General features: G+C 50.1%; 1 protein-coding gene across 4 annotated transcripts in view; it reads left to right on the forward strand.

The window, feature by feature from the left end:
• The window catches only part of MARCHF2 (membrane associated ring-CH-type finger 2), a 38,703-nt gene extending 14,997 nt beyond the window's left edge, over nt 1-23,706 (forward strand). Inside the window, exons 2-6 of one of the 4 annotated variants that reach the window (XR_004408626.2) lie at nt 2,277-2,472; nt 18,227-18,436; nt 21,012-21,313; nt 21,924-21,964; nt 22,053-23,706. Coding sequence is in view for 1 of the 4 variants with exons in the window: in XM_042795063.1 (XP_042650997.1) it covers nt 2,277-2,472; nt 18,227-18,436; nt 21,012-21,170 (565 nt within the window). In the remaining 3 variants the exon portion in view is untranslated. Of the gene's footprint in view, nt 1-2,276; nt 2,473-18,226; nt 18,437-21,011 lie in introns of all 4 variants that reach the window. The other 3 variants (XR_004408625.2, XR_004408624.2, XM_042795063.1) reach the window with 3 other exon arrangements.
• Nucleotides 23,707-25,125: the final 1,419 nt, after the last annotated feature.

Consider the following 25,125-nt stretch of genomic DNA (forward strand, 5'->3'; position numbering starts at 1 on the left):
ATAGCAGTGGAGTATGAACTGTGAGATTGGATCAGTGTGGCTTTTGTACTATCAGCAATATGTGGGAAAAGGTGATATCTGGTATAGCTCACCTGGATTTCAAGAGGCCATGCAGTAGAGTCTTTGAAATAAAGATGCTCCTTTCTCACCTTCTCTCCCATCCCCAAATCTGTGAAACTATGGATGTAAGAGAATGGATGTAAGGTTGTGTGAAAGAAAAGGCTGGCTGGAAAGTGAGAAAGAAGTGAGATACTAGTGCATGGCTTGTTTTCATGGTCCAGGGAGGGCAGCCCTGCACCGGGCCTCTGCTGTCCAGCATTTTATTCCTAAATGATCTTGATGAATGGCGAACATTGAAGAGATGTACTAAATTGCTAAGAATAGTGAACTTTTGTGTCTAAAGCCATTTGAGGTTTCCCAGGGAGCCCAACATCCTCGTTTATGAGGCTGGCAGATGTGGCACAGGACTTCTAGGTAACCTGTGCCTTCAGATGCCAGCTGGAATGCCCTTGGACCTAAAATGGCACTAGATGCCTGAGTTTAGGGAACTAAATGTTATTGGAAATGACTGCAGGCTAAAATAATGGCTGCAGTTCAATGTGCAGTGATGTAGAGGAAGAACAGCAGTCTGGGATTTACATATGTGCTTGTGGATTTGGAGGAAGGAGATCTTGGGCATGTGACAGTTACATGCAGCAGTGACCAAAAAGCAAATAAGATGCTAAGATTTAGGAAAGCAATGAAGAGAACACAGTTACTGCAAAAATACCTGGTGTGCCCGCATCTTGAAAATCATAGCTCTGGTCTCTGCAGCTCTAGAAGGATGTTCTAGAAATGTAAGTGGCAGAGGGAGGGGTAGTGAAAGTGATCAGAAAGGTGGATGTGTTTCTGTCTAAGGTATGACTGGATAGGCTAGGTCTCATGCTCGTGAAGGAGGTGACTGAGGCTATGATGGAGGTCTGTAAATCTGGGGGAGTGTGGAAAAAACCTTGTCCTTTACAGGACAAGAATTGGGGGATAGTATACAAAAGGTGAAGAGGACTTGGTTCTTTGTGCAGCTAGAGAAAGTCCTTGCTACAGAAGGACGCTGGATGCTCTGAGTTTATGTAGGTGCAAAAAAAATGACCTTAGCCTGTGATGGAAATTTGTCTCATAAATATAATCTGATACACTTGAGCTAATGGTTGCTGGATGCTGGAGCAGTACCACTAATAGTTAACAGTCAGTGGAACCAGTTGGATCCATGAGGGAACATCTTGGGAGCAAATGGGCGATTCAAGTGCAGTCAGCAATGCAGGCCTCCTGTGGGGAAGGCTGCAAGTGTCTCAAAGCGTTTGATACTTCCCTTGATAAACATATCTGGTTCTGTGAGGTCCGAGGAGAGCAGGTCTTGAGCATGATCAAAGAGACGTGATTCTGTAGTTGAAACTTCAAGCCAAGCAGGGGGTGAGGATTCTGTAGTTGAGACTTCTGGCCAAGGAAGGGGTGAGAAGTGGCGGTTGTCGAAGCACCGAGGCAGTTTTGCAGCCAGTTCAAGGCCCGAATGCTGGAGAATGGTGTTCTGTGTGGTGGTGTGCAGATGGCATGCTGAGGAAGTGATGGGCAGAGGATTTGTATGCCGAGAACTTAGTCTGGGTGACTGCTTGCCATGAAATATGTTGTGTCCTTGGAGAGCTGAGCTTCCAGGGTCAATGTAGATGACCTTATGCAGTTACTGCTAAACCCAGGATGCAAAGCAGAGGTGGGGTGAGAGTGGGGAGATGATCTCATAAATGCAACTATGATTGCAAACTTCTTGAGTGGCTCCAGGTGGGTGGGGGCACACTGTGACTAGTGTGGATCGTCTGGCTTTGCTTTGGGCTTCTGGAGCTGCATCAGTGCTTCAGGGTTGGTTTCAGGTCCGGTGTCGGCCTCTCTGTTTGCCACGAGCAGAGCTGGAAACTGAGGGACACGCATTCTGCAGTCCCTTCTGTGGCCAGCTGAGCTGGCCAGGCTGACATGTCAGTGTCTCTTGGGTGTTGTGGTGCTCATCAACACAGCTTCCAGATTTTGCTGACATAAAATGTCCTAGGCGCCTCCACACTCCCCTGAGACTGGTTTCTTGCTGCATCAGGCTGCTTTGGGGAGTCACAGCATGCCTGGCATGTTCTGCCATGCACTTCTTGCTCTGTGCATGCCCTTCTGGGGCTTGGTGGGATTGGACCCCGTTCTCTGACATGGCTTTAACGTTCTGCCTGCTCTGATCGTGATTTCATTCTGTTTGTCTGCCTCTTTAGTGACGGTCCCATCTGTCGAATCTGTCATGAAGGTGGAAATGGGGAGGGACTGCTTTCCCCGTGTGACTGCACAGGAACACTGGGCACCGTGCACAAGAGCTGCCTGGAAAAATGGTTATCCTCCTCCAACACAAGTTACTGTGAGCTCTGCCACACAGAATTTGTTGTAGAGAGAAGACCAAGACCTTTGACAGAGGTACTGCTTTCTTCCTGCTTCACTTTTATTTCCTTACCATTTGAGAGAAAATTACTGATTTGTCCTTGTGGTTCTTGCTGTCTCCTCTTCCTCACAGTACCTCAGCACTCACAAAACCCAATTTGTTTCAAGAGATCAAGTCTCTTATGAGACCAAGTGACATAATTGGAAAAATGTGGTAGTGATGTTTGGGGCAGCTCTTACCTGTGAATCCCCCCCATGCTAACTACCAATGGCAGGCTGTCGGACTCTGGGAAGTATTGCACTTGTAGATACACTTCAGTGCCTGAGCACTGAAATGCAGAAGTTACCACATGACCAACTGAGATATGAAGCTCTTGGAAATACTCTTTTTTTCTTGTTAGTTTAAATCTTATCTCACAGAGCTGCATTAGTGCACCTCTCTTGCGTGTGACTTCCTTCTCAAGTTCTGCTCTGAAAAGTGAGATGTGGCACTTGCCGGTACTGTTCGTAAAAGACCCATCCTCCCTTGACTAATATTGATGTGTGCTTCAGAGCCTTTGGGTCTCGCTCCTTCCTGCTGAGCTGTGATAGCTCTGCTGCTGACATGTTCCCCCAGTGAAAGGAGAAAGCAGGACATGGCTCAGCCAGTCCTTATGTTCCTCTTTGCATTGACTGTAGGGGGACCAGGTTCCTGATGGGTCCATCAGCCTCCCAGAGTTGGAAGATACAATCAAAGCTCTGGTTGGTGTGTTGGTTTTGGTTTGAGTTTTTTTGGTTGGTTGAGGGATTTTTGATATTTTTTTTTTTTTTTTTTTTTTTTTTTTAATCACAAGGCTCTCTTCATTCCTCTGTGTAGGCAGTCTGCTGTGCTCACATTTCAGACTTCCTTTTGCCCCCCAAGTTTATAGCAGCTACCTATAATGAAGCCTTTAAATGTGGGGAACAAGGGTAGCTTGGACCAGGCCATCTTCTGACCTCAGAATTCAAGAGAACATCCCCAAAGAGGAATAAGTAAACCAGTGAGATACAGTACAAAAGGCTGTAATGGTTTGTTTTAGAAGATGGTTTAATCTATCTAAATATGTGTGAGTTGTGTTGGCAGGAGCAGCCTACGGGTGCTGCAGGACCACCTAGGAGGGTGTTGGCACAGCTCAGGTCCAACCTGGAAGATCAGAGCAAGGTCCTGCAAACCCCTCTGCCTGCACCCCGTGCAGATCCCATTCACTGCCTGTGAAACTGCAGGCAGGCTCTTCTCTGTGTCACCTTGCTGCTAGGTTGAGCTTGGGATTTGCAGTTAACAGTTTTGGGAGCCCCCCCCAGCCCTGCAACCATCAGCAGTAAGTGGGAGAGCGTGGTCTGGAGCCTCCACTGCAAATACTCCACTTTGCGTGCACCTTGTCCCTGCAGGGGTTTTTATCACCTGCCTCCCTGGCTATGTTTGGACTATGGCACATAGCTCTCTTTTTAGTTTCAAAAGTTACTTTTTCTGTTGATAGCATTTCAAACCAATGCAAAGCAATGCTGCTGCTGCACTGTTGCCAGTGAGGCTGCAGAAGGAGGTCTGTGAACTGGATATTAACAAGTCTCCTGTTACCTGCCAGCTATTGGAGGATTGTTGGTGCCTTCCAACAGAAGTGTATGTGTGAGGAGGCAGGGGTTGATTCTGGTTTGTAACTGTGACTGCTGTTGTTTGCTCTCTCCTTCCCCTTGCTCTATCAGCTAGATTAAAACTGAGTCACAGTTGGAATTTTAAGTGGCTTTTCCCATCTCTGTTTCCATTCCCATCAATTCTAGAGGTTCTTTCATTTCCCACCTCCTCTGGAAATGATACCTGTCCCCTCCTCCTCCTGGCAGTCCCCAGCTCTCCTTCCACTCCCATCAACTTTGGGTGCCCCATGAGCCTTGGAGGGAAATAGGGCCCCCCATATGGGGAAGCATTTAAGCTTCAGTTTGCAAAATTGATATTCAGTTTTAATGATTTTTTAATTTACAGCTGACTGTTATTGACTTGACAGCCCCAGACAGGAGAAGGCTTTAGACTATAGTGCTAAACCAAACCAGGTATTTAGCAAAGCAATTTGTAAAAGAGCATTATGTCAGTAGCTAGTACTGTCTGGTTTAACCCCAGCCAGCAACTAAGCCCCACACAGCCACTCGCTCACTCCCCCCTTGGTGAGATGGGGGAGAGAATCAGAAGAGTAAAAGTGAGAAAATGCGTGGGTTGCGATAAAGATGGTTTTAGGTAAAGCAAAAGCCATGCATGCAAGCAAAGCAAACCAAGGAATTAAGTCACTACTTCCCATCAGCATGCAGGTGTTCAGCTGTCTCCAGGAAAGCCGGACTCCGTCATGTGCACTTGGGAATCTTCCCTTACTTGGGAAGACAAAATGCTGTAACTCCGAATGTCCCCACTTTCTCCTTTCCCCAGCTTTTTATTGCTGAGCCTGACATCATATGGGATGAATATCCCCTTGGTCAGCTGGGGTCAGCTGTCCCAGCTGTGTCCCCTCCCAACTTCTTGTGTACCCCCAGTCTACTTTTTGGCAGGGTGATGCAAGAAGCAGAAAAGGCCTTGACTCGGTGTAAGCACTGCTCAGCAGTAATGAAAACATCCTGTTTTAACAACACTGTTTTCAGCACAAATCTAAAACATAGCCCCATACTAGCTACTATGGAAAAAATTGACTCTATCTCAGTCAAACCAGCATACTGAGTCTTACCCTTTTTTCCTAGCTGCTAAAACTTATAAAATGGCTCTTTGACCAAAAACTCTCAAATGGTTGTTTCAGAGGTTGAAAACCACTGCTTTAAAACATTTGGGAAGGGCAGTATCTTGGCTTTGAGGACACACTGCAGGCAAGCCTGGTAACAGTGAGCTTGCTTAGGGCTTATGTGGGCCAAAATTTTAAGTGCAAGCTTCAGATGTTTTAGCTTAAGAGCTAGTAAAGTATCCATGCCCAGAAACCAACATGTGGAAGTGTGTTTAGCCATAGTTCACAGATGCCATAGCACCTCATAACAAGTGCAGGCTTAGAGAACTGCATACTTGAATAAAAGCTGGAAGATCCATGTATATTGGAGCCGAGTTTCTTCTCTGACACTGATGTCTGTGCCTCTGGCAGGCAAGAGGAACTTGCTGGGACAGTGTGACAAGAAAGTCATGGGTCCTCTGTGTGCCTTTTTGTCTGTACTCCCAGGTGGATGAGTGAGCAGCCCAGGACAATCAAATTTTAATTCCCGATTAAATCTGCAAAGGGCCCCACTGAAGTGGAGCCTTTAAGGGTATGGTGACCAAAAAGCAGTCCATGAGCATTGAGAGGTGGTGGGTGGGCAGCATTTAATGAGCCTCAAATGCAAGAGAAATGCCACTGTGTTTTCAGTGAGGAATAGACCCCTCAAGCCGTTACTGATAGTTGCCAGAGGCTTTGGGGTGTGAATTATTTGTTACTTCTCATGCTTGGGCACTGTCTGTGAGCACAGCCAAGGGAATGATCGGCCCTGTTCTGATGTCTCCTGTGTCTGACAGGCAAGCAGCTTGCATAAAGTGCTTAGTGCCTTGTGGGTTTGGGGGCTGGTAAGCACTTGATGAAAAGTCACTGGTTAGCCCGTGAGAGTGATTGCCTTGCCTGCAGTTCATTGGCAGCCAGATTTTAACCTGGTTTGAGGAGTAGCCTGTAGCCTAGTTCAACAAATCCCATAGTAGCAGCCTGCTCTCCCTCTTCCCTGGGGGCCAGCAGTGCTTCCCCCCCATGCAGTGGGGTGCCGTGGGTCTGGTAGAAGCTGCAGGGAGCAGCGCCTGTGCGGGGGGTGAGGCACACGGGTGCGCTGGGTCTCTGTACAACGTGGTTCAGCTGGGTGGTGTGGGCACTGTGTACCACCGTGTCACAAGTGGAGGGCTCCTGCCAGAGCAAAATGGCTCACCTGGCTGGGAAGACTGCCTGTTTTTGTTGAAGTACTTCCACCACACCGTCAGGCACTCTGATCTCTGCCTGGAGTACGGGGAAAACATCCCGGAGCTCACTTGCTCATGTTCCTTGGGAGTTGTTACAACCACTCCGGGCTTCTGCGCCACCAAAATCTGTGCTTGTCAGAAGTAGTGACAATGAGTGTGCTTCACCATGTGATGTTTGCTTGGGCTCTTTGTTCACTTAGAGGCCAATTTACAGAACTTGGCTGCTTTCAGAAGCACATCTGCTGTTAGCAGAGGTTCTGCCCTTAGTGCAGAGCCCTTCTGACAGAGCTGATAACCACTTTGCCAGCTTGCTGGCACGTTCCATTAATACTCCCTGTCTGCAGTCTTGTGTAATCTCATCCTCACACCAGATTGGGCTGAAACTCTTCACCAAATACTTTTGGGAAGTGTCATCCCCAAGTTGTTCATCTGTTTCTGAGAAGAGGGCTAGGGAAAGAGGCTGCTTAGTCATTTAAAATTTACATGGTTCTCTCAGCCTTCTTATCTGAGACATTCTCCACTCTGTTGCGGGGAGGGGTGGGGAACGTTTTGAAACTTTCGAGGAAGTGATATTCATGTGAGTGTGCTGTTTAGTAGCTCTGATAAAGTACTATTGAGTAGCTGTTCACCAAGTAAAACTGGGAAGTCAGAATAGAAATTAGTCAGCAGAGGAGGATAAATGGGATGGAGACTAGGACTTGGAATGATGCAGGAGCATGCTTTATGGCAGTGATGTTGATGAAAGGGTCTGTCCCAGGTGTGAAAGGCTATCCAGGCATCCTAGCTGTCTTCTGCTGTCAGGTGGTCACCATGAGACCCGCAAGAGCATTAGGTGACATGCCTTCCTGCTGATGTTGGTCCCCACAGGAGAAAGCAGCTAGCTCTTGCTGTCTGCTCTGCTGCTCTGCCTTTCCAGCCCCGAGAGACTTAGAGCTGCTCGTAGCGGCTGTGGTAGCCACCGCTCAGCACAGATGAGCTGCATGGGAATGGGCCGTCAGCCCCATGGAAAACTAGCTCTCTCTGTGTGTGTTTGAAGAGCCTTCAGAAGGAGAGAGGCTGAGAGCTGACTGTGGACTGGAGGAGGTGTTTTGGTGAGCGCTGCGGGGAAATAACATGGGCAAGTTGAAATGCTTCTGTGGAAGCTGCAGAAACTTATTGGAAGTAAGGAAATGCCCCAACCAAAATCGCTTTAGCTTTTACTTCAGTCCTCTTGTACATCTGGTTTACATTGTGGTCTTTACATGGTCACGGGCAGCATTTTCCAGGATCAGCACATGGGGGAAAGATGTCCACTAATTAACTTTGCTTATCCTGCTGTGTTATATGGCTGTATGCTCTTGTATCCTTACTCACGAGACAAAATAATTCATTTCCCCATAGGCTTCTCAGGGGTACCCATTGCTGTGATATCTGAACACTTCACAAGCAGCAATTTAATTTTGCAGCCTCCTTTAAGGAGGGAAGACAGCAACCTTGTTCAGCATGGATTAAAGAGAATTTTTTAATAGAACTGGATTTTTATTTTCTTTAAGCAACCATTTATTTATGTTGTGATCTGTTCAGTGTAAAAATAGTAACAGTGTTCGCTGCCAGTGTGCCTGATCTCTGAAGCAAGAGTGGGGCACTTGTCTGAGCCTGGAACCAGCTCTGGCAGGCACAGGCTGACGCATAGGTGCAGGAAGGATATCTCCTGCAGTTCAGCATAGTTCAGTTATTTTTTAACTAAGAAGCTGGTTGAAAGCTGAAAAAAACCCACAAAAGGCTTTTGTTAGCTGTTAGGCTGTGAGATTGACAGGCTGAGCGCTTTTCTCACCACTGTAGATGAGAGTGGAGAGTTGGACTGCAGTCCCAGGTGCCCGGGGAGGGTCTGTAGCCTGTAGTCAGGGGTATGGGGTGCTGCCACACCAGTGCCTGTGCTGTGAAAGGGCAGAGTGGCTCCTGCTTGGCTCTCTGAAATGGTCTCCAGCACAAGAGGGTTGTGAACTGGGACTCCATTGAGGAGCATGTCCCCAGCAGAGAACAAGATGGCCAAGCCTTGGAGAGGGATGCTTTTCCAGTATTTGAATTTCCTACATCAATGTTAGTTTATGTGCATACATATGTTTACAGGAAAGTGATCTGAATCCATGAGACTCTAGCTAGCATGGCTGGCACAGTCAAAAAGTGCAAAATACATTTCTGTGTTACCTGGAAGACTACAGCAGTAGATACATAGATGAAATGTTCAAGCCATAAGTTGCAGTGCATACAGCTTTCCAGGAACAGGTAGTTTCTTCTTCGTTCCACTAACATTAACCACAGAAGATGCGCAGTTACTGCCTAGGATTCATCTTCAGGAAACATCAGTATCTTTGCTGTCCAGAGCGTTGTAGCAGAAGGAGCACAGGCCCCTGGAAATGAAGCATTGCTTCAGTCTGGACATCTCTTTCTCCCAGGCCATGGATGGTCATACAGTTTTCTAGGCAGGGTTGGGTTTATTTGCCCTAGCTCTTTACACCTTAAATTTGCCTCAGCCAGACCTTGTTTTTTAGAGTTCTGTAGTCTGTGGAGAGAAGGAAATGCCTCTTGTGATCAGTTAATTCCTGCCTCTGTAGAAACCTAAGTTAGGATGGGTCAGCTTCTCTGGAGATGCCTACCTTTTCCTGGCTCTAGGAAAACCAAGGTCAGAGCCGTTACAGGCAGCTTATTGTACGAGTCTACATGTTCTCCCTTCCACACAAACTCCTTTCTTTGGTCCACAGCTAAATCCACCACAAACATGTTTTCTCTCACAAAGTACTCTCCACACTGAAGATGTTTTGTCCTGTAGGATTTCAGAACTCTGTGGATCGAGACATTTAGTACTGTGTTGGATGCATTGTGAATTTCTAGAAAGCATTATCAAGGATGGTGCTGTGGCTTAATTTCTACAGCTGCAGGCAAGCACAGCCCTCTGCACGGCTCCTGGTCTTTTCCCTGGCTGCAGCCTGCTGCCCACGAAGTGAGGTGGGAGCACAGCTCAGCCTGTGATTTGTGTACCTGAGCTCACTCCTGCCAGTTTGCCCTCTTTGCTTTCCCAGGTTACCAGCAAAAGTATTTTCTTCCCAGGGCTGCCTTGTTTTACATATTTTGCTGTGGCACAGACCCTCTCATTTCTCTTTTCAATTCATTAACCGCTTGTAAAGTGTTTTAACTCTGACCTATTGTTAATTTTGTCCCCTCTGAGTATATCTGAATGGGCTTAAGAGAAGTACCACCTCCACCTCCCAGAGGCTCCCATTTCAGGACATCTGCCTGTGCTACGAGGCAGCTTTGGTTTCCTCTCTCCTTTGGCCCACACCGCCCATCAGACAGGCGCTGCCTCCTTGGCTGGGCGCAATCCTGGCATTGGGCAATTGGCACTGCAGGTCCGTGCCAGGCAGCCGAGGTCTCTGCGCAAGGATGCCCAGGCTGGCAGCTCAGGCAGGCGTCAGAGCAGCAGCTGTTTAATCCCAAAAAAATGTCAGTCCATGATAAAGAGGAAGGATGTTTTTTTGTCCACACATGGTGTAAATCTCAGGAAGAGGAACCTATGGGTTACAGGACTCAGCTCTGAGAGTGGGCTTGAATTTCTGGTGCTGAGGCCAAGGCTCTGGCTTTGCTGAAATTACCATGCATGTCAAAAGCCAACGTATCCTGGTGGTAAAAGCTAATGGGTGTTATGCATGACTTGTTCATAATGCTTCTCTAAGGATTCAATACCTTTACTAAAGCAAAACTCATCTGAGACAGCTCACTAATTCCAAAAAAGATTTCTCTGGTGAATCAGTCAACACTGGAGCAGTTCGGCCACACCCTTTGTTCCCATATTTCTGTCCCCTGCAAGCAGGTCTCATGATGGAGCCCCAAGAAAATTCTGTTTGCTTGTCTTTGGTGCTGGTGCTTTCCTGCAATATGTGTGTTAACATGCTTTATTTTAAAATGCCAGCTGTAGTAATATCTGTGCGTCCCTATGCCTCTGCAGAACAGCTCCTTCCAAGGGTATTATGCAGTACAGGAGACTGCAGGTTTTTTGCTCCCACTGTTTTTCTTTGTGTTTTATCATGAAATTTCAATTAAAAGATGCTTATTTTTCACTGTCTGCTAATAGTTTTGGTTCACGTAAGCTTTAGGTATTTTATATAGGTCAGTGGATTTTTTTTTTTGTCGCATAAGGAAAGAATGGCTGCAACAAAGCGTATTTGAGACTGTCAGAGATGTTTGCTCGGCTGTTTGGGTCACGCTGGAGTATGGGACACCTCCTGTGGGTCTGGCACATGCAGTCTTTGTGCTCTGTTTCATTAGTGTCCTGTACCCCTGTAGCTGTGGGAGGTCCTGCTGGGATGTCCCTGGTACAAGCAAAGTGAGCTTTGCGGGGAGCAATAGTGATATTCTTATTACTTCTGCTTACATTATTCTGAAAAGAAATGTTACCCCTGGGCGCAGTGCCCAGTGCAGAGATCGCTGCCCTTCCTCCAGTTCACAGAACTGAGATGTGACGTAAACTTTCCCCCACCCTTCCTCCAGCCTTATCTTCCTCGCAGACAGACTTTTTTTTAAATTTGCTTTCCTTGAACTATTCTGCTGAATTCATTGCGCCATTCTCTGTATTATCGGTGCTGCTCTACCCCTTTTCCCAGCTTGTCTCTCTCCCTTCTCAGTGCCAAGCCTATGTTAGACTTACATATCTAGTGAAAACCAAATCCCTCTTGGCTCTGCCTGACTCCAGTTACTCTCTCATCTTTTCCTTTCTCTCTTTGCTTCCATTTGCTGCCTGGAAATGGTCTTCTTAGATCCCACCCTAGATCCTCTTGGTATTTCTCTGTGGAGTCCCTGGCACTGCTCTGCAATGCTGGAATGGCCTCTTTCAGGCCAAAACTGGAAATACTTCATCCATGCACTCTTGGAACTTACCAGCACTAGTCTCTTCCTTACATGTCTTTACATCTTCACCACTTTGTCCAGCCCTGTCTGTTCCCTGAGGATCTAGAGGACCTGCTACCAGTGGGATTTCTCTGGGGTATGGCTGCTGGTAGTACCGTGATCTCATATTTGTGCATGTCGTGGCATGGCATTTCCCGTGGTGATACCAACCACCGAAGCACCTGCTGCTACACAGGAAAATGTCCTGGTGACATGCAGCGCTACTTGGGTCTGTTTCTCTCCTGTCCACCATTTCTAGCTCTCTCGCAGCTCTTTCTCTCCTTGAGTCAGCCCAGTGTCCCATGCTTCCTGGTGGCTTGAGCCAGGCTGAGTGCATTGAGAAGGCTCTCAGGCCCGTACAAGGAGAGATTCAGATTGTTGAGGTTTGTGAAGCATCAATGGCGAACAGTTGCACAGTGGGGAAAGGAGGATGAGGAGGGGCAACTTTACTCTGCAGCATTTAACTGCTCTGCTTGCAGGGCTAGAGGCATTTCTGGGTTGTGGCTTCCTGAACTCTGGTTACTCCACTGGAAGACATCCCTTCCCACCTTGGTAAAGGAAGCAGGACCATCTTGCCAGGTCTCCCATGGAGCTCAGTGGCCTGCAAGGAGGTTTTGGTGGACACCCAGAGAAGGGATGTGATGGTCTCTCTGCTGAAGCTGTGTTTTTTGCTTCAACACATTTCCCAGAGCAAGGACAGGGCTAATTGTGCTGCTTTGAATCAAGGTAATGTTCTTCTTTCTGGTTTTCATAGCCAGGCACCAGGTCAGCAGCAAAAGGAGAATCAACAGACACCTGGAGAGCCACAGGCTATTTGTTGGACAGAAAGGACATGGGTTGTTTTGTAACACAACTGGCTTTACACAGCCGAATTCTCCTGCTGCTGTGGCTGGCATCATGCCGTAGCTGCGAAGCAGGTGGGGAACTTTGTGACAGGTTCAGCTGATGAGATTGGCAGGTCATACTGGTCCTGAACAGTGCTCACCAGAGCGGGTGGTCTGACAGGGAGAGACCCCAGCACGTGCTGGCTGGAGACCGCTGGGCCCACCTGATGCAGGACTGCCGCTGGCTGGCACGTGAATGATGCATGCAGTGTGGGGCTATTAGCTCACAGCCATATATGTTTGCAACACAAAGTGAGCTGTAAAAATCAATGAAAGCTTATTCAAAACCACCCATTTATAATGCCCCAGAAAGACTGCAAGGTGCTGAGCACTGCTGGGACAGTCCCTCGTCAGTCCATTCCCCTTGGTCTCAAGTGACAGTATGCAGCCCAGCTCCAAGACTTGCTGAACAGCAGGTGCTGGGAGGAATTGTCTGGGAGACTGCTCTGTTATACTTTGAGCTCTGCCCTTCGCTTCCAGAGGAGTTGATGGTGTCGTGATGCCTTTCCACATGGTTGTACCTTGTTGTAACTTCTTGTCGCACAAGCAGGGAGAGGTTGTTTCCAGCAGGGCAGTCTGGGACCCAGCTCATAGCAGAAGTAGGCAGCAAACAGCCAGCTCTACCTGTTTCCCTTTAGTCCCACACATGATTGCAGCATGGAAGCAGTTGGTTTTGGACTTGGCCTGGAAGAAGACCAAGTTGTGCTTTTTTTGCCTTCCTATGTTTACTTGATAATCTTTTCTACAAAAATTGTTTAATCTGACTGGCCACTTTTTGGATTGTTTGCAAGGTTTATTTTAAGTCCCGTATGCATTAATATGCTGCTGTGTCAGAAACCCTGCACCCTTAGGGTGGCCTATTGTATCCTTTTTTTACTGTGACAGTGCATATTGGCAAAGTAAATCAACTACTTCAAAAAAGAAATTAATTTGCTTCTTGCCTTTACATGTTTCAAAGGTCAAAAGGAATATAAATAGAGTAAGATACAGTAAAATGCCTGTCTGCCTTCAGTACCTGAAATTTTTATTGTACAAGGGTCAAAAGCGACCCAAGATGCCCTCTTACAGGAGATGGGGTGCTCTGGGATTGCTGCTAGAGGGATGTTGGTCCAGTCGGGGTAATTCAGCATTCACCTGAGTGCTGTGTCGCCACGGCAGCTCTTTGCTGGTTGGAGTAGGGAAAGCCAGATGCACAGCCGGGGTTTCAAATGATGGGGTTGCCAATGCACTCTTTGTAGGAGCAGCTTTACTGCGTAGATGAGTTGCTGTCCACCCCCACTTCTTCTTAGGGTTGCTCAGGACTGTGTGTGTGGTCCTTATCTTCCCCACACAGCTCATCACCACTAATCTCCTCTGCAGAGCCACACAAGGGGTGTCTTGCAGATCTCCCTCCCTTCTCCAAGCTCCTCCTGTCCAAACTGCAGTTGTGGGTGCTGTGAAATTTCCTTCTGGCCATCAAGTCATGCTCAGAATGGCTTTAAAAATTCTTCTAACTTGTCCTCTGTTATTGCAGAAGTGTTACTCAGTCCCCAGATCGGTCTGTACTCTTCAGCTCCCAGCTTGCTCTCTAGCTTCACTTGTTCTTGCTCTGTTTGGGTCTCTCAGATGATGCTTCAAGTCACATCTCTAAAATACCTTGCTTATCAGTCCTCCCAGCTGAAATTCCTGGCCTGGCTCTTACCTGTTGCTGCAGCATCCTTTCCTCCATTCTTGGCCAGCTAGGTGTCCCATTGCATGTCTGCAGAGCATGCTGATAATGTGGCTGTCACCACCCCAGCCATGTTGCCTGTATTTGCCATCTCCCTCTTCTCTTTCCCACCTCAACAAAAGTTGTCTGTACTTCTCATTCTGTCCTCACCCTTCTGCTGCGTCTCGCTGTACATCCCTCACATTAGACTATCTCCATCGTTAGATCTGCACTAACTTCTGTGCACCCTTCCGTGCTCCCCTTCTGGGCCAACACTTGTTGCTTGTCTTTCTGGCCAGCCATGTCCTCAGGCTAGCTGTGCTCTGTTTTGGCCAGTGTGGTCTCATTAATTTCTTTCATACCTGCCACCACCCCTTCTGTATTGCTATTGAAATTGTGGTTTCCCCTGTAGGGAAGGAGTTTTGTGTGCATAGTTCTCAGATGGGTTCCTTTTCATGGTGCCTGTTCAAAAGTGAGCACCCTACTCCAAGTCTGGTAGTAGGATGGGTGTGCCTGGCTTTGGCTGCCTTGAGGATATTCCCTTCCATACTCTGACTATGCCTTTTTGATCATGTTCTCCAATAATTATTTATTTTTTTGAGAGGAAAAAAAAAAATCCTAAATGAGACCAGTTGTCCTTGTGCAGGAAAGGAAGGATCTGGCAGCCCAGCATATAGAACTCCCAGTAAAAATGTGGTGTAAAAACTCTGAGTATTGGTAGGAACCACAGCTGCTTGCTATTCTAAAAAAAGGAAAGGCTGAAAATAGCATAATCCCAAGAAAACTGGGCCAATTGCTGTTGTTGAAGTATCCTAAATGAACCCACACTGACAAGCAATTCAGGACTTCTAAAAGTAGTGAACATTTGGACATTGACTGTTGAGGGTAACTTGCCTCCGACAGAACTGCATTCGTTCTGCAACCTGCTAATTTTTGAGAGCTGCGAGAGAGAAGGCCTTGCGAAGCCTCTTGGTAACACAGAGCAAAGTGCAGTAACCTCTACTGTTGTGGAAGGCAAGAAAGCAAGCCTGAAAATGGGAAGAAAAACACTGGAACCAGCTTTGTCCTGGTCCTGGCAGGTTTCTCCTCTCTCTGGGTGGTCATCAGCAGTGGGAAAGTCTTTGTGATTTTGCAGTGTCCTGGGTTGAGTGAGTAGTGGGGTTTTTTTGGTGGCAGGGGAGGGGGCTATAGGGGTGGCCCCCTGTGAGAAGCTCCTTAAAGTTTCCTCAGCTCCAAGCCAGCTCCACTTCTGTTTGGAAACTGAGCCCATCAGCTGCACCTCTGCGATAATGTATTTAAAAGGAGACATGGTGACGGGCAGTGGGACTTGTGAGGAGGAGTTGGGGCAGCTGCATGAACACCAAGGTCAGAAGAAAGAAGCGGGGGGGAGGTGTGCTGGAACAGAGACCCCCCTGTATCCTGTGGGGAGACGGCAGGGCGGGCCCCCCCCCCCCACCCGAAGATCTACGGTGGAGCAGACATTGATTTGTGGCCTGTTGCTCCTGCTCGGGATGATCAAGGTTCTGTGCCCGAAGAAGGCCGGGGTCTCATGGGAAAAGGCAGCCCCGCTGCTGTAATTCAGCGCTGGGAGGATTGCAGCATGCGGGGGTGTCCCACGCCGGAGCAGCTCGGGAAGGGCTGCAGCCGTGGGAGGGAATCCAGTCGGAGGAAGTTAGTGACCCATGACGGAGCAGTGTGGGGAACGCTGCGGCCCGTGGGAGGAACTCATGTTGGAGAAAGCTTGTGGAGGACTGTCTCCTGTGAGAAGGGGACCACGATGGAGCAGGGGGAAGAAGTTCTAGAAGCTCCCCCCCACCAAAGATGGAAGAAGAAGCAGCACTGCCTGCACCCCCCATTCCCTGCCCCTGCGCCCCTGGGGGAGGAGGTAGAGATATCGGGAGCAGAGCTGAGCCCGGGAAGAAGGGAGGGGTGGGGGGAAGGTGTTCTCAAGATGGGGCAATGCTTCTCACTGTCCTACTCTGTTAAGTGTTGTTAGTGTCTGTAATAAATGTATGTTCTTGTTTTTCTTCCCCTAACGAGTCTGCCTTTTGCTCGTGCCCATAAAGGGGGATTTTTCCCCATCCCAGTCCTATCTCAAACCCCAAGCCTGGCTCTCTGTCCCTTCTCATTGCTGGAGGGGAAGGGAGAGAGAGTGGCTGCGTGGTGGTTGTCTGCCGACCAGGCTCAAACCACGACATGCAGTCATAAAGGTGAAGTTCTCAGCAGCTGGGTCTGTGTGATCGTGCCTCATCCCTTCATGGTCACTTGTGATCCACTGAGAGCTGGGAGGAAGCAATGGGGGATCTCCCCCCAGCCAGCTGAGCTCTGTGGCCCTCCTCACCTGACAGTCGTGCTGCCTTCTCTTCGGAAATGGTCAAAGTCTTTCTCTGAGAGATGCAGGTTTGGGCACAGGTTGTTTTGCAAAACGAAATGGGTTTGTGTTACTTTCTGCTGGGGCCAGCCCAACACCGTGGCCCCTTGGTGGCTGTCCTACTTTGTCTGCTCAGGTGCAAAACTTTCTGCTAGTTACTCACTTTCTTTTTGCTTTCTGGTTTTCATTGTTTCTTTAATCCAGTCTTGGTTTCTTAGTTGCTGAAGTGAGGCTTTTTTTCCTATTTGTCATCATCTCAGTGAAAATACCGAGTCCAGGGGTGTTTGCATTCCCCACTGATGGCCCTGGTTGAGTGCCAGGCTCCCTGGTGAGCAGCACTGCCAAAGCTTGCTCAAGCCCCAAAAGGACAGTTCTGTACCCTTGAGAGCACTCCTTCAGAGCTCTCTGGCACAGGCTCTCAGGTGGACCTGGGCATTTCAGATTTTATTTAAATCAGGAGTGAAACTCTAAAATGCCTCAATTCTCCAAAATGAACCAGAGGGCTGGATTTGGGACAGCTGCCCTTATGGCTTGGTCTGGCCTCAGACCCCAATGTCTTGGTTTCCCATAGCCCCTATACCAGTTGCATAGGCCTGGATGTGTTTCTACTGAAGTTCAATCCAAGACCTGTCACGCTTTACTGAACAAACTTCCCTCTGTCTGCTAGCTGCTGCCTGCTCCTGGCTACCCAGCGAAGAGCCCAGGCAGCTCCTGTATTTACTAATGGCTTCCTGCTGTGGTTTGAGCCCAGAGGGCAACTGAGCACCACACAGCTGCTCCCTCACTCCTTCCCGCTCAGGAATAGGAAGGAGAAAATAAAACAAAAAGCTCAGGAATTGAGACAAGGACAGGGAAGAATGACTCACCCGTTATGGTCACGGGCAAAACCCACAGTCATTAGGGGAAGAAAAAGAACATCGATTTAATTTAAACACCACCTTGAGCAGCACTTAATTTAACAATCAAACAGAGAAGTATTACCACATATTAAAAACACCTTCCCTCACCCCTCCCTTCTTTTCAGGCTCAGCTTTGCTCCTGATTTCTCTCCCTCCTGCCCCTCAGCAGCACAGAGGGGCAAGGGATGGTCGTGGTCAGTTCATCACCCGTTATTTCTGCCGCTCCTTCCTCCTCAGGGGAGGACTCCTCACACTCTCCCCCTGCTCCAGCGTGGGGTCCCTCCCATGAGAGACTGCCCTCCACGAACTTCCTTGGACACGAGTCCTTCCCACGGGCTTTAGCAATCCCTGAACAGCTCTGGCGTGGGTACCTCCCGTGTGTTGCGGTCCTCCCAGAGCTGAACCACAGCAGCAGGAGCTGCCCTCAGAGTCCCGGCCTTCTGCAGGCACAGCCCCCTGCTCGGGTGCGGGGTCCTCCCCGGGCTGCAGGTGGGCGTCTGTTCCACCCGTGACCTCCCTGGGTGCAGGGGCACAGCCTGCCCTCTCCCCAGGGGCTGCAGGAGAGTCTGCTCCAGCAAACCTCACCCCACTTCTCCTTTCTTCCACTGACCTTGGTGTTTGCAGAGGTGACTCCCTCACACCTCTTCCTTCCTTCCTTCAGGTTCCCCTTCTTAAATACGTTATCACAGAGGCACAGCCCCTGTTGCTAATTGGCTTGGCCTTGGCCAGAGGCAGATCCAACTTGGAGCCAGGGGAGCTTCAAGAAGCTTCTTGCAGGAGCCACCACTGTAGCCCTCTCCCCTGTTACCAAAACCCGCTGCCACACAAGCCCAACACGCTTCCCCTGCACGTATTCTTCTGTTGCCTCTTCCCTTTCCCTTGTTGGTTGTTAAAAATACACTTGACGCTCCCTAGCTCTATTTTTGCGTAGGTTTATGTGAGTGAAGTGTCTGTACCAGGTACGTACAGACTGCAGAGAGCATGTGAGAGCTTCCCAGCGTAGCAGTCCTGTTTTGCTAGCATACTGTGTGCTCTATGTGCTGCTGACTAACGCTCTTTTTCCCTTCCTTCCTGCAGTGGCTAAAGGATCCTGGTCCCCGGAATGAAAAGAGGACCCTTTTCTGCGACATGGTGTGTTTCCTGTTCATTACTCCCCTGGCAGCGATCTCTGGCTGGCTGTGTTTGCGTGGAGCCCAGGATCATTTGCAGTTCAACAGCCGACTGGAGGCCATTGGACTCATAGCACTAACTATAGCACTTTTCACAATCTACGTCCTTTGGACGCTGGTAAGTGTCTGCTGCCCAGGGCCTTGTTTCTGTTCAACAGGGAGACTGAAGTACTGGCTCGTACCACATCAGTGCAGCCAGCCACTGCTGACTCCCCTTGTGAGAAAACCCTGGCCTCTTTCTCTTGAACGTCCATTTAATTATCTTCAAATGGGAGCTGCTAAAGTTTGTTCCTGAGAATGAGAAACCACTTCCTGATCATCTGCTTTCCAGATTGACATGGGAGCTGTGTTCCCTGGGGTGCCATGTACCCGGGCACAGACATGCCAAGTGTGACTGGGGCTGGGTGGGAAGGTCTGGTGCTGGGGGCAGGCAGCAGTCCTGTTTTCAAGAAGAAACACAAACTTGTTACCCAGGTGGTTTAGAGGAAAAATAAAATCTGGAAAATGTTTGACCCCTAAATAATCTGTCATCACGTCCCTCCATGCTTTCTGCTGCCCAGCACAGGTTGGCTGTCCCTGCAGGAAGCGCAGACTGGCTGTTGTGGGCCTCTGTGGCCCACAGCTAAACAAATTCATACACAGTATCTTTAAGGAGTCAGTAGCACAGAAGGGTGTGTGCAAGGAACACTCCAGCCCTGGGGAGACCTCTGACTTCTCTCTCATAGTGAGCTTTTGGACTTGAGCCCTGAGCCTGCCCTGGTGCACTGCTGGGGCTTTATAGCTGTGCTGCCAGGGCTGGAGGTGCTGGGCGTTGGTGGGAACCTGCACTTGACACTGTGGGGGTGTTGAACTGATCCGTGCTGGGAAAGAGCCTCCTGCAGATGCCTTGCTTTGCATCTTTTTGGACATGCTGAATTAGGCAGCCAGGAACTTGCAGCTTGGGGTGAGTCCAGAAGAGCAGGAAAGCAAATGTGAATTTGCTGTGTAGCACATCTGTGACTGCTCCCAGCTGAGAGCCCAGAGGAGCAGCTGGGATGGGGAACAGTTCCCTGTCCTGCTGCTCCCTGACCCCTTGGGGCATCCCTGGCCCGGGCTCCCAGGCCAGGGATTTCCCTGTTTCCCTTTCGGTTCTTTTGTGTTCTGTTGCTAGGTGGGTTTCTGGGTTTGGATCTTCATTTCAGCTCTGTCACTCACAGCCCTGTGTGTACTCCGTGCACTGTTGATACTCTTTTCCAGCTGCTTGCTGGGAAGCACTCTTTTGGGAAGGGAAGAAGTGCGGTTGCTGGAGGAGTAGTGGGACCACAAGAAGCTGGCAGTTCTGTGGGCAGCAGAAATGACACATCCCATTTCCCTGTCGTCTCATGCTCTGATCTCTCAGAGAAACCTTAAGAGGAAGTGCTTCCATCTGCTCTGTCCCAGGACTGCTCTGAAGGAGGTGGAAATCTGGAGGAAACAGAAAAATCCGTTGTTTTGTGAAATAATGAGTCCTGACTAAAATAGCTCTAGTTCTGCTGTGCCTCACATTTCCTTGGACAGAGAAGGGCATTAAGTGAAGCCCCTTTATTCACGTTTAGCATATTCAACTGCAGTTCTGCCCTGCAGCCATGGGCTGTGCTGCACAAAGGGCGGATCAGTGCGTGGGTGGTGATGGCTGTAATCAGTGTGAGGATTGCAGGAGGCCCTCGCCAAGGTTGCAGCTCCTTCCTGTGGAGCAGGAGCTTTCCTCAGTTTGCACCATTCACATGCTGTCTCTGAAGACCATGAGATGCATTTACTTATTGTTTATCAGCAAACAACCTTATTCCCACAGCTGTTCCTCTACAACAAGAAAAAGGGGAGTGCACAGATCAGTAAACTAAATTACTTTAATGTTTTGGCACAGCTCCATTTCTCATAGCAGATGTCTGCAACCTATCCAAAAGTAATGGGAATACGGACATTTGCTTGTCAGATATCCTTCCTGGTGCTTCCTGCTAGCCCGCTAAATATTTCCTGTACTTTTACAAAATACGAAAGCTTGGTTTTCATGAGTGGCTGACTGGATCCAGTATTTAATTTTCTTTCTTGCCATTTCTAGGAATAAATAGGAGGAAAATACAGGTTGGTTTTATTCCTTCCTGAAGAAATTCTATCAAAGTTTCATTTCAAGGCTAGGGAGTCAGCAGGAGCTGTGAGGAAGTCTGTAGTGGTGTTAGTGGTTGTGAAGGCACACAGCAAGGAGTCCGGCCTGCTGGGGGGGCGCAGCTGGGGGCCCCCCCTTGCCAGGCTGCTCTGGAGCTGCGGGGCCAGCTCACGCCTTTGGGCCTGTTGGGGACCCCTCCTCTTGCCCCGGCAAGGTGCTCGCTTCAGCCCGTGGCTGGGGTGAAGGGGTGAGTTGCCGTTCCTCCCTGCCACATCTCTGGCCCGGTACCCAAACCCAGCTGGGCAAACTCTGTCCCTCTGTCCTGGCGCTGCCCAGGAAGCCCCTTCGGCTGCGCCAGGCTCAGCCTGGTGTCGCTAGCGACTGACGGATCCCCGCCAAGGGCCTGGGGCCGGGAGTGCCCCGGCGCTTCAGGGTGAGTGCTCTGTCCCGTGGCCGGGGGTGCTGGTGGGCCGACAGGGAGGATGCGGCGAGCGTGCAGAGGGTGGGTGGCTGTGTCTGAGCGCCTGTGGCGGGGGGTTGGTAACCAGACCGGTGCACTGTCGCCCGCCAGGTTTCGTTCCGCTACCACTGCCAGCTGTACTCGGAGTGGCGGAGGACCAACCAGAAAGTCCGCTTGATGATCCCGGCCGCGCGGAGCCCTCACCCTCTGCCCCACTCCCTCCTCTCCGCCAAGCTCATGAAGAAGACCGCGGATGAGACCACCGTCTGAGCCATCCTCCCGCGGCCGCTGGGCTGAGGGCAGTCCTCGGGGGCTGGCGGGGGCGAAGAGGGTCGGGTGTCCCCCCATGTGCAGGACGTGCAGCAGCGGTGGAGGCACTAGAAAACAATCATCCCACCCGAAGGGACTTTGCGGTCAGCATGCACTTTATACTATGTCAAACAGACAGATAATCAACGTCTGTCATGTGAAACGGCCCAAAAGATCCAGATGGCAGAATACGCCCATCTGCAGGGACACTTTCCTATAACTAGATACCATACGTGGAAAATATCTCCTTCTATATATATATATATATATATCTATATATAATATTATTTTTTAATGGCCATTCATATTGTGTTTCAGTCCTTTTGTGTTGATGTTCTAAGCTTCAGTATAGAAGCTGGCAGCCTGATCTCATACAGAGGTTAAATCTATGCCTTTTCTCCAAATGAGCATATAAAGAACACTTTTCATTGACTGTTCTTGAAAGTCCCCTTTTCCTTTGCACTAAATTGGTTTTGATAATACTGCAGCAGCCTTTCCTATTACTCTTTGGTCTCTTTCGTGGTGTTTCTGTCCTTTCTAGAAAGTTGTGTGTTTTTAATAATTATTATAATCCCAGGAGTAAAATGACATAATACTGAACGGAGATATTTTGTATTGTAAAGTAATGTAATTTTGAGAATTTCAAAGTAAGTTTCAAAACGAGAAAATCTTCTTCCTGTGCAGACATGATCTCACAAAATGCTTTCCTTGCAGATCCTGGCTCATCCCCAGGACTCGGATGCACTCAGCTCTTGGTATGTCTGGCAAAGGTAGATGGAGGATCTGAGGGGGGAAGTGATGGCTTGTACTAGCTAAACCCACCATTGCCTTTGCTTTTAAAAGATTCAGAAAGGAGCTTTCCTGACCCCAAAAGGTGAGAGTTGGAGTCTCTGTTTGCCGATGTCCTTTCACCACCTTGAGGCTGGACCTCTGGTAGTATCGGTTACACACCTGCGTTACGGGACAGGCCGTGCTCTGCAGCTGCTCGGCAGGACACGGGTTGTCTCAGCTGTCTCTCTGAGCTTATTTGCACGTTCCTCGGCAGCCGCTGGAATTGCTGCTGTGATTTGGTTCATCCCTGAAAGCACTGTCTGCCTGTTACGTGTCCTCTAGTGAAGCACCCCAGGGTGGCTGGTTCCCAGGGAGCACACCCTGGGTCCCTTCTGCAGGGCTGGCGTTCCTCCTCCTCCTTCATCCACCTGTGTTCCCAGCACATCGAGCTAACGATTCCCTCTGTCTTGGAGCGCCCAGTCTGCCAAGGTTTTGCTTTAGTCCTTGCCCTCTTTACTGCCTCCCCACCCTGCCAGACGATGCCTGTGCTTGGTGCTGTGCTTTCCTGGGCCCCGAGTGGCGTGGGCCGTAATGACACCGGTGTTGGCACTGCCCTGCTGACTGCTCCACGTGCAGCTGCTTGGCATGAGCCTAGGCTGGAACTTGCTGGTAGCATGAGCAGCAGGGGCTGGTGTCCTGCGGTCGCCAGCAGGATTGCTCCAGCCCTGGAGCCCAGTCTGTGTCTGCTCTTCTGTCTCCTGTTCCAGGGGCTTCATGCAACTCAGTGATGCCCCAGTACATCTTGCAGCAGCCTCTTTCTGCCCAGCTCTGGGCCCCCGGGGGCTGGTTCAAGCTGGTCTCTGTTCTGAGCATGAGGGTCTCATTCGATCACGGGGTGAATATCTTCTGCCACAACCAGACTGTGCATCTCTGCCCCCCTCTCTCTGCCAGCCTCCCTGCCTGTCTCTTCCCTTCTGCCACGTACCTGTGGGCACCTTTCCTTTTTCCCTGTCATGCAGGGGTGACTTGGCCCCCGGTGCTCCTGGAGGTTTGCAGTGCAGAGAGGCCCCTTCAGCCCAGCTGCAGTTACGGTCCCTGCTTCGAATCAGCTGGTGGAGTGGAGCTGCCACACAGGCGCTGCCTCCCTCTGTGCACCCCTTCCCTTGGCAGTCAGTGCTGCACCACTGCTCTGTGCCTTGTCCTGGGTACCCCTTCCTTCAGCCCCTCCCCCACAAGCTCTGCGTCACCAGGACATTCCCAGTGAAGAAAAATTTGGGGATTTAGTTTAACCTTCCCAGCCCTGGCCGCCTCCCAGGAGCTTGGTCTTGCAACATGTCTAGTTCTGGCAGGTAATGAAGGATGTGCACTCCCACACCATGTTCCCCTGGTAAGGATTTAACGGAGCCAGTATTTCAGTTAGGAAACCCACTATCGATCCAAATATGCAACTGTGAAAGCCAGAAGTCCGTGGCTGGGGGCGGCTGGGGCCTGGCCTCGTGCTGCTGCGTGGCCATGGCTTCACTCTCAGCTTTGTTGTCTTTATTGTAGTTTCCAATAATTGGAGTTGTTGCATGTGCCCCTGCAAAACCCAGAGTGACTCTTTGAGTCTTCTCCTGAGAGGAGACGTTCAGCTCGTGGATGTGGGAAATCCGTGTCTCTGACCCGCCACGTTCCAGTGTCATGGGGAAACGGGCTGTGCAATTATGTAAATAAAAGTGAGACAACATTTGGGCTGCCGTGTTGTTACTGGAGATGGGAGGGCCTGACGTGCCTGGGCTGCCTTCCTGACAGCAAGCCCTGTGTGCTGGCTTCCCAGGGTGCGCTAGGCAGCTCTCCTGGGGGAAGGGTTCATATTTGAGACAGAGCAGCACAGAGCTCAGGGCTTTTTGTCATGTTTATGGGCAGGTTTCTCTTGTCTGCAGCCGGAAGCCTCCTTGGGGCGGGCCGAGCAAGGCGGTGATATTTTGGCCAAGGGAGTCCTCTCGACCTCTCCAGACGGTGGGTGTGGGGCTGCTCAGGGTGATCCCAGCGCTCCCTGGGCTGTGGCTCCACAGCAGCTCCCGCAGTGAACTGCCCGGCCAGCCTGGCCCGGCCCTGCACTCCAGGGTGGTGGGAGACGCCAGGCCTGCCCGCTGGGTTCTTCTCTTGCCCGAGCCCTGGCAAGGGTGCAGGGCGGGCGAGGGGGATCCACGCTGCTGGGGCGCGCGGCGCGGTTGGCTCCGGGACCGCAGTGGGGTGTGGGGCAGGGTGCCTGGACCTGGCATCGGGGGGCAGAGACCCACGCACCCATCTGTCCTTTTTCCATGGTGCGAGGAGGAGTCCCAGCCCTGCCCTTAGCCCCTAGCCGGGGGGGGGCATTGGGCCTGTACTGCAGAGCCTGGTTAGGAAGGCTGCGCCGCTTTTGAAGAGGGGGGGTGGACATTGTTAAGCCGCATTTTGGAAATGCCACTGCAAAAACAATGTTCTAAGATGTTTCCACGGCCCTGGAAAAGGCCTTAGCCCTTGGGCAAGACCTTGGACGATGTGTTTCCTGGACAAGCTGGCAAATCAAGAGTGCTCTGGGCTTGTTTATGTTAAAAGGAAAAAAGTTTTAGAAGAGAGAGTGTCGTCGTGTTCCTGGGGAGAAGGACCACCCCAGTCCTTTAAAATAAAACTGTGCTGCACCACAGCAACCTGCCCAAGATGGGGAGAAGAAAAAGCAGCAGCAGCCAGAGGAGTGTAAAAGAAACAGAAAACCCAGAGAAAGAGGGGGTCACTGTTAGAGAAGGAGACACATTTTAACAGGTTTGACTTTAATTCATGGCTGCTCGGAAGAACTTACCAAATGCGAGCAGGATTTGTTTGAAGCATCTCTGACACAGACCAGCATTGGGAAAAATCTGTTTATTGAGGTGCCTCCACTGCCTGTTGCTGCAGAATTTTCTCTTGTGAACAGGGAGTATCACGTAGGTCTGATCAGCACCCTGCTCTGCCGCTGCTGCCAGAACAGCCCCCACCTTGGTGCTGGCGGGACCGTGGGCCTCAGGAGTTACCCGCTGCCCCCCATGTCCAGTCGCCGACCGGTGAGGCGGTGCATCGGCTGCTGGCCCCACGCCTTCCCTTGGTCACAGTGACGAGCTGTCCACGCAGGCGCTGGGCGCCTGGC

Source organism: Tyto alba, unplaced genomic scaffold, assembly GCF_018691265.1.
Source record: "Tyto alba isolate M040663 unplaced genomic scaffold, T.alba_DEE_v4.0 Super-Scaffold_20000042, whole genome shotgun sequence".
Taxonomy (NCBI): Eukaryota; Metazoa; Chordata; class Aves; order Strigiformes; family Tytonidae; genus Tyto; species Tyto alba.